The sequence below is a fragment of the Strix uralensis genome, chromosome 1 (assembly GCF_047716275.1).
Source record: "Strix uralensis isolate ZFMK-TIS-50842 chromosome 1, bStrUra1, whole genome shotgun sequence".
Taxonomy (NCBI): domain Eukaryota; kingdom Metazoa; phylum Chordata; class Aves; order Strigiformes; family Strigidae; genus Strix; species Strix uralensis.
In genome coordinates this window covers 138,939,319-138,948,001 of record NC_133972.1, presented here as the reverse complement: position 1 = coordinate 138,948,001, position 8,683 = coordinate 138,939,319, and the positions used below count along the sequence as shown (strand labels likewise).

Here is an 8,683-nt window from a genome sequence, read left to right as displayed (position 1 = left end):
TGCCTCCGCCCGCGCCGGCGGAGCTCAGCGGGGCGGCACAGCCGCCTCTCGGGGCAGGGCGGGCAGCGGGCGGGGGCAGACGCCGGCGAGCGGAGGAAGGCCCCCAGCCTGGGGTCGGCCCGGTCCTGCCGCACCGCTGGGCTGCGGGGAGCGGGGCTGGGCGCCGGTTTGTGCGGTGGGAAAATCCCCCCACCTCGGGGGAAAGGCAAGAGGGAGAGCGAGTGCAGGTGGGTTGAGGGCAGAGCCCCAGGTCGCGCTTAGCCCTTAGGCCAGCCGCTGCCGCCTTAGAGACAGGGAGCGGTGCCCCCTCCCCGCGAAAGCACTTGCGGGATCAGCCCTGGGGGCATTTTCCCTGCCCCGGGGAGAGGAGGGGGCTCTGTCCCGGAGGAAAAGCGCTCATTCCCACGGCGGCGTTACTCCCAAGAGCACACGTCGACCTGGAGGCATCCCCGCGTGTGTCCCCGTGTCCCCCCCTCAGCAAAGGCTCTGGCTCCGCGCACCGCCGCACCGGTCCGCGGGCCAGCGCGGGGAGGCGCCGCCCCCGGCGCGGGGCTCAGCCGGGTCCTACCCCCTCCTCCGCGCCCCCACTCCTCCCCTCGGCCCGGCAGATGGTTTGCTCCGCGGACACCCGATATATAGCGCTGTCAAGGGGCGCAGCCCCCCTCCGCGCCCCCCCGCGCCGGCAGGGACTCTCCGCGGCGGGGCCGCCCCGCGCTGGGCCGACTCGGCGCGCCTGGGCCGTCCGCCCCCTCCCGCCTGCCCCGCCGCCCGCCTCCCTCCCTGCCTCCCTCCCGGGGCGATGTCCACGGGCTCCGGGAGCGAGGCGGAGGAGCTGCCCGAGATGGACCTGCGGGCGCTGCAGCTGGACTACCCGCCGCCGCCGGCCAAGCGCCAGCCCCGCGGCGAGCTCTACCCCTCGGGGGACAACTCCTCGGCGGCGGAGGAGGAGGAGGAGGAGGAAGAGGAGGAGGAGGAGGAGGAGGAGGACGGCGAGGGCAGCTGCGCGGCGGGGCCGGCGGGCAGCGGCTGCAAGAGGAAGCGGGCGCGGGGCGGCGGTCCCGGGGGCAAGAAGGCGGCGTCGGGCCCGCGGGGGCCGCCGCCCGAGGGGAAGCAGTCCCAGCGCAACGCGGCCAACGCGCGGGAGCGGGCGCGGATGCGGGTGCTGAGCAAGGCGTTCTCCCGCCTGAAGACGAGCCTGCCCTGGGTGCCGCCCGACACCAAGCTCTCCAAGCTGGACACGCTGCGCCTGGCGTCCAGCTACATCGCCCACCTCCGGCAGCTCCTGCAGGAGGACCGCTACGAGAACGGCTACGTCCACCCCGTCAACCTGGTACGGCGCGGAGGGGCGCGGAGAGGGGCGCGGAGGCGAGCGGCTGGGAGCGGCCCCGGCGCCCTCGGGATGCGCGGCGAGGGGCACCCGCGGGGGTCACCGGGGAAGCCCCGGGGCACCGCCCGGGGTAGCCCCGGCGGCCCGGCCCCCCACGAGCAGGGCTGGCAGCGCTCAAGCCGTGCTCGCCCTCGGAGAAGCCGCTGGGCGGCCCCGGCTGCTCCGTCAATCCCCCGTAGCCCTCGCCCCGGAGGCGACCGAGAGCCGGGCTTGGCCCGCGGCGGTGGCGGGTGTGTCTGTTCTGGGGAGTCGGAGTAAGGGACCCGAACGAAACAAATTCCTCGGGCATTAGGCAAGCTTAACGTCCGAAAAAGGAGCAATTCGCTCTGCGGGCTGGCTTGGAGCACAAGCGAGCCGTCATCAGTTCGTCGGTGCAAAAGCGAACGCCTGATGCGTGCCACGGGGATAGAAAGGCTGCTTATATAGTGCAGAGTGATTGCTTTCCAATAGTTTATATGCTTTTTATTTATAAAATGATGCAAACATTTGCAAAGCAAAAGAAATGTTGCATTTTTGACGAGAACAAGTTGTTGCTGACCGTTGCTGCCCTATGGCGGAGCATTTAATTATAATAAAAACGTAATGAAAATATTTGTTAGAGGAACTCTGCTCTCCTTGTGCTTCCCACAGGGACTAAAACATAATGACGTGTTTGCAACCGAACCAGAGTTAGACATCTATCAGTAATATAGCTCTAGTTTCATACCAGGATAAACTTTCTTTTTAATATGAAATACCTTTTTTTTTTTTTTTTGCTTACAGACTTGGCCATTTGTGGTTTCAGGAAGACCTGACTCTGACACCAAAGAAGTTTCTACTGCCAGCAGATTATGTGGAACTACCGCATAGTCAAAGTAAATTGGGGTGTGGTTTTTTGTTGTTGTTGATTTTTTTTTAATGGGCTGGATATTTTTAAGAGCTATGATTTATCGGCTCAAGACTAGAAGAGAGGGACAACCCCCCATCTCTAACAGTGTTAAATCTGTATCCCCGTCATTCCTTTTCCTGAGAGTTTTGAGGGAAGTTTATTTAAAGCAGTAAAGAAGGGAGGCGGGGGAAATCAGAGTTTTTATGACCTGACTGCAGCAGCTGAAGTCTGAGATTTGGAAAGGCCCTTCTTTGGCTTCATCATTCTTACCACTGCCTGAGGACCCTGTTGTTCTGAGGCTTTTAAACTAACGGAAGAGGAATATAATGTTATAGAATTAACAGCATGGACCAAAATACAACTCTACAAACTAACCCCAAACAGTGTTATTTGTATTCTAAAGCAAAGCAGTATTTTAGAGTAGCTTTGAAACTCAGATAGATTTATAATATATTTTGATGGCTTTTGTATTCATGGATCTGGTTTACTGCAACTATAGTCATACTTTTTTTTTTTTTTTTTTTTTTTGTCCTTTTAACCAGTTTTCTTAAAAATGTGTAAGTGGCTAAATTCTGCACTTAGGCTACCATCCATTGGAATTAAGCTAATTCCTTTGGCTATGTCTTGAAGTGTCACATGTATGAATGTGGGACTGTCCCTAGAAATGTGGCAGAGTTTCCGTGCCTTAATCTGGAAGGGAATTCTGCTTACCATAAGGCCAGGGTGCATGTGTTCTAAAGAATGAGTTTGTATGATGCTGCAAAATAACAAGAATGCACAATCTTTTAAACATTTTTCCCGTACTGTCATGCTTATCTTTCAAAAGCTTACCCTCAAATGAGTTCTAGTGACATTCCTTCACTGATTCAAATGCTGTAATAAAAGAGGATGCCATCAAATAAGTTGCAAATGTAAATAACTCTATTTTTTTATAAATGACATTAAAAGCTTGGTTACAATAATTTACTGGTACTGTGATAGTGTGTGCCTGCATCAATATAGAACATTTTTGTATGCATGTTCTTGAAACCCACTTTTGCAAACACAGTTATCTTCCTCATCTCTTGAGAGCAGATACATCTCCAGCAACAGAGTCAGATAAGAACACTTTCACCCCAAAAAAATAATCTGAGGTACAGTACTATATCAATCAGCAGGGAAAACCACATTTTAACAACATATAGAATTCACTGTCATAGTATTTTCTGTGAATCAGAAAAATAAATAAATGTAGATTAAGAAATGGATGTCAGAAATTTGTTCTGCTTCATAGCATGAAAGATAGTGCAACAGCGTCATTTACTGTTCTTTGTCATTTTACATTTCCATCTGTAGTCTGTTTTGCTTTTATTTGTATTTGTACAGTGGGAAGATCAGCTTTCTTAGTTGGAAGCAGACTTTTCCTGTTTTAAGATTAAAACTCCTGAGATAAGATTTTCTTTTTCTCAAAATACTTTATCAGCGGTTAATTCACAGTAAGGGAGAGACTGAATTGCTTCAAAGAAGAAAAAACCTCTTCTTCATTTAAGCAGCCAGAAGTAAGAAACATTTGGTTAGCAAGAACCAGCTTATCCTGGTTTGTCAGGAGTCCAGAGCCACTGCAAAAGAAAATGAGGGCTCAGTCCAGGATCTGTTGAAATTGTTGCTTTCAGTGATTTCAGAGCAAGCTGTACAGAGACCATAATCTAACTTGTCTTCCAGTTTTATCCAGAGAAATGCTGCGAAGGAAGGGGGCTATCCTAATTTGTAGTTATGTAACTGAGGTGGGACTCCAACTGACCTTCTCTAGGAAGCTCTATAAAAATAAAAGAATATAAACAGTAAATCAAAAAGGAAGGACCTTTAGGAAGGCATAAGGTATAGGAAAATTCAACCAATGTTTATGTGAACCCTGGAGAAAAGATTACTCAGCAATTTAACTAAGGTGCCATGTGAGATAATCTCAGTTGTGATACTTAGCTGGTTTTGGCCTTGATCCCAGCTGTAACTGGTTAAAGACTCTAGGAGATCGGAGAAACAAGGAAATCATGGAGAACTTTAAACAGTACAGAAAGGTCCATGCAAAATGATGGAAAAAATGTTTAGGGTAAATTCCCAAATATGAAATGGTTATATTAAGTAAATACAGGAGATCAAAACTGGGGGTAAGGAGTGTGACATGAAGAAAAACATAGTATTGCTTCCATCCATGCACCATACTACATGCTCTCAAATACTTTTTTTTCCTTGTGGCTGCATAATATATAAAAATACTTTCTTCATAAAATAATGAATGTACTTATTGTATTTGTTGCTGTAAGATACACATCCAAATGATGATGGTGCCCCAACAGACTATCACTGGTTTTACAATAGAAGTACACAATGGCTACAAGTGACATTTCAGGTCAAAAACTGGAGAGAAAAAATACAACTTTTAGACAGCAAATGTTGTGTAAGACTCAATTCTTTGTTTTAAATACCCCTATGCAGAAATACATGTATTAGTGAGTACTTACTTATCTTAATATGGCAATTAGGTATGTTTGGATTTCTCTAACAAGGATCTGGTATTTCAAATCATTCATTTTAATCCTTGGGTTGATAAATATTATTTTTAAAAATCTTTCTTCTTTCTCAGTGAGAGGCATTATGTGATTAGGGAAAAGTTCAGACAATTGAACAGGCTCCTTGTGGTTTGCCCTGAGATGAAGGCTGCTGTCTTGCCAGGGAAGTGCCAGGTAGGTCACGTATTCTGGCATTCCTCAACTATAAAGACACACTGAAAATACATGCACGCAGTTTTGAATCCTTTTTTTGAACTCACAAACAGATGAAATTCAGATCAGCGCTTTATACGAATGAGGTGACCAAAACATTCTAAAATGCTATTTTTAAGCATTAATAGATTCCATAAGAAGATAATGTGGTTTGGTCCTTTTTTTTTATTAAGTTTTTTCCAACCTGATAGAGTAAATTGATTTCGTTTTTAAAGTCTGAGTGTTTTGTTTGACTGGGTATGAGTTACAGAGCTGAGTGAAGGGGAGACTTAAAATGAAAAACTACCTTACATTTCTACAGCCCACAAGCACGGAAGGTAAGAAATACATAGATTTTTATTAGATTTGGCAAGCATACACCTGACGATTTTTTTGTTACATTAATGACATCTTTGTTCCTTGGCACAAGGTACAAGGTGAACCCATCTTGATCCCATAAAGGTATACCAATCTTGCTAAATCTGTTTTACAAATAAAATGCCAAATCATCTGCAACCCATATTCAGCTGAGATCTGCTTCATGTGAAATCTTAAAGGCAGAATACCTGCACTGACTTTCCTGGAAGGCAGTCCATATATAAAGAGGAACACTTGTCTCCCAGAAATATTTTTATGACTTTAGACTTATATAAATATGATGTAGAAGTCTGTTTTGTCTCTGTTTTATGTGGGACTCTGATGGAGCAGATCACTAGCCAGAAAGCTCATGTCTCCATCATGAAACCATTCCTCTCCAGTGCATGTGTTTGCTTACATCTTTCATATTGAAAATGTTAACAATTCTGATCTGAGCAAAAGAAACATAGTTTGCATATAAGAAATACCTATGCCATACCTTTCCCATTTAGTGACTTTATACACGTACTATTTAAAGAACTCTCAGATAAGCTATGGATTCTGAATAAAAATTCAAGTTTCTCAGCTAAGTAAAAGTGACTATGTAAGTAAGAAGTACAATTGCCATAGGGGTCTCCCAGGTGAAAGAGGCAGTTGAAGAATTTAATTTTAAGATCTCAGTAACTACCTGAAAGTTACTCTGTCTCTCTTCATTGACTCTAGAAGGACCCTGAGGTGATCGGCTACGTGATTCAGTTAACTATCTAATGTTTTAGCTAACTAGCTGATGTTGGGAGGGATAGAGACAGGTTTAAATGACCAAACTTTATATGAGCTAATTAAAATAAAAAGGAAAAAGTGGGATTTAGAGCTATGCACCAATACAAGCTTAGAGTAACCTTATATTATAAGCAAAAAACAATCACATTATTTGAATTAAATACACACAAAGCTGTCTATTCTGCTAGAGAATAGTCACTTCTCCACAAGTAGCCAGTTCTATATCATAGCGAATTTTCATTTCATATGACAGCACAGATTCTCACCAAGGCTAATGGCAATTATACCTAAGAATTAGGTTCTACCACTAGGCAGTGTTTATCACACTCTGTTCCAGCTGAAAGATGTGTCCACAGATACTCTCTGCAGTGCACAGAGGATGGATGCTGAGCTGCCTTCCAGACCCTAAATACCTAAATCAGTATTTTTAACATATTCTGACAAAAGCGCATTGGGATCAGTTACTACATTATGCAGAGACTTGTGTTCCCCCAGTGCAGGCTGGTTAGGATTCAGGTACTAAGGAAGAAACAGGTCTCAGTCTCTTCCTTGGCTCTGAAAAATTTGTAAATGCAAAGTAGTAAAAAATAATTACAAAAGTGTCTTATTTGGAATGAAGCACATGAGAATCTCACTAAAATTCCTAGAAAAGTTAAGACAGCTGGAAAGATTCATATATGATCTATCAAACAAGACAGGCACCACTGAGAAAAAACTTGTGGCTGATACAGGGATGAAGAATCAGTCCTGTAATGTTGACGTGCTGGCACTCTGATAGGCTCTGGGACTAGAAACACGTGGTGACACTCAGAAGAACTATAATTAACCCTGATGATGTGAGTGGAATTCAGCAAGCAAAGGAAATCACCCAATCTGCTCATGCTCTGCTCATGTGACATTGTAAAAAGAATACACATTTCCAGTGTTAAAAAGAATTCAAAATGTGACAAGAAAAGTGCTCTGTGACAACAAGCCAGGCAGAGCTGCAAGTCAATATATACACAGACACAAGTCCAGCTCAAGCCAACAGACTGCTCAGCATCTGGGACAAAAAGTCACAAGAATAACAAAGGATTGCATCACTTCATAAGAGTTTACAAAGGCCCACGTAGCAAGCACAGCACACATGTAGGGGGTGGACAACAGCAGCTTTAGTTTATAGGAATCTTCATAGCAACAACAAGAATAAGATAAATGGATGGTAATCCCAAAAACAAATGGATCATTGTTTAATTCCAAGTTGCTGTGATGGCAGAAGCAACAACATTAGTACTGTAAATCCAATAGTCAGTAAAAGATAAGAAGTAAATGTAGGCATGAATGTTCATAGAAAATCAAGATTGTAACAGCACAAGTAACTATTGTATTCCTTGAATAAAAAAAGTATGGAGTTTAAATCAGTTCATGACCTTAGTATCATCAAGAGGAAAAGGGGACCAAACTGAATCAGAAGTCTTTTGCAACAAGGAGCAGAGAGATTCTAACTGTCCTGTGATTCATTTCTTCAGGGAAGTCTCTCTTGCCCTATGAAGACGGCTGAAGAGGAGTGCAGTAGGTCAATGTTCTGGGAAGCCTCGAGAAAGCAGATGAACTACCAGAAGAGATACAGTCTGTGGTCACTATGGGGAAAACCAAAACAAACTCAGTGTCACCCCTTTCTCCTGTAGAAGTGTCTCATCCCACCCTTAAAATAAACATAAGAGCATGAAATGTTTTCCACTATCTAGAAGGGAGATCTTGGAAAGATGGTTAATGTAAAATATTTTTTCCTGCAGTCTGGCACACGTATGGTCTGGTCCTGTCTGCATCCCTTTGGGGGAGATACTGAATACACGTACTAACGTCATCTGTTCTAGGCAGCAATCTGTGGTCCCCACTCCAAGCAGCAGCGAGTGCCTTGCAACACTTCCTCTAATCTCTTTTAGATCAGACTGGTTGTGTCCATCCTGGGAACCACTTTTCATCCTTCTCCTCCTCTGGGTCCCAGTAGGGCATCAATAACTTTCAAAGGGGGCAAAATAATGAGAGATACATTATTATTTACTAGGAAGGTGATTTTAAGTCCTGAGGAAACATATTATATTCCAGGGTGTGACATTTTCATATTAGGTATGGGTATGCTTGAAATTTGCAAGGCCTGTTAGGATAGCTCTGTAGAACTGTGGAGGTTAAACAAGGCCACGCCTCTGTATGCTGGAAGATCACTGGGGCTATCCACCCCCAGAATCACAGTTAGGTTTCAACACAGGAAGAACACACATCACATCCACTTGGTTGTGCCCAATTCTTGCCATGTTTCATAGGAAACAGAGCAAAACTTGTGGTATTTGGGGAAGGACTGAGTAGATGACATTCTGACATGGGAAAAACAAGGAAAGAAAACAAAGAGAAAATTGAACAATTTTCTGTAGGGCCCCTGGATTAAAGCTAAACTGACATATTGGTTAAGTTCTGTGCATAAGAGTAACTGGAGACAGAAGCTAACAGACCAAAATGTACAGGTAGATCATAATAAGGAATAACCCCTCAAGAGTAAATTTGTCCCCATCCATT

At 45.1% G+C, this 8,683-nt stretch overlaps 1 protein-coding gene across 2 annotated transcripts; it reads left to right on the top strand.

Moving 5' to 3' along the window:
* Positions 1 to 690: 690 nt before the first annotated feature.
* Positions 691 to 7,682, top strand: MSC (musculin). 2 transcript variants are annotated; one of them, XM_074893947.1, is made up of 3 exons: positions 691 to 1,330; positions 2,150 to 2,241; positions 7,639 to 7,682. In XM_074893947.1, the coding sequence occupies exons 1-2, from the start codon at positions 800 to 802 to the stop codon at positions 2,234 to 2,236; spliced, it is 618 nt and encodes a 205-aa protein (XP_074750048.1). In that variant the 5' UTR covers positions 691 to 799; the 3' UTR covers positions 2,237 to 2,241; positions 7,639 to 7,682. The 2 variants fall into 2 exon arrangements, with proteins under 2 accessions (XP_074750048.1, XP_074750040.1); XM_074893939.1 differs by lacking the exon at positions 7,639 to 7,682 and having other exon boundaries at positions 2,150 to 3,217.
* The last annotated feature ends 1,001 nt before the right edge of the window (positions 7,683 to 8,683 follow it).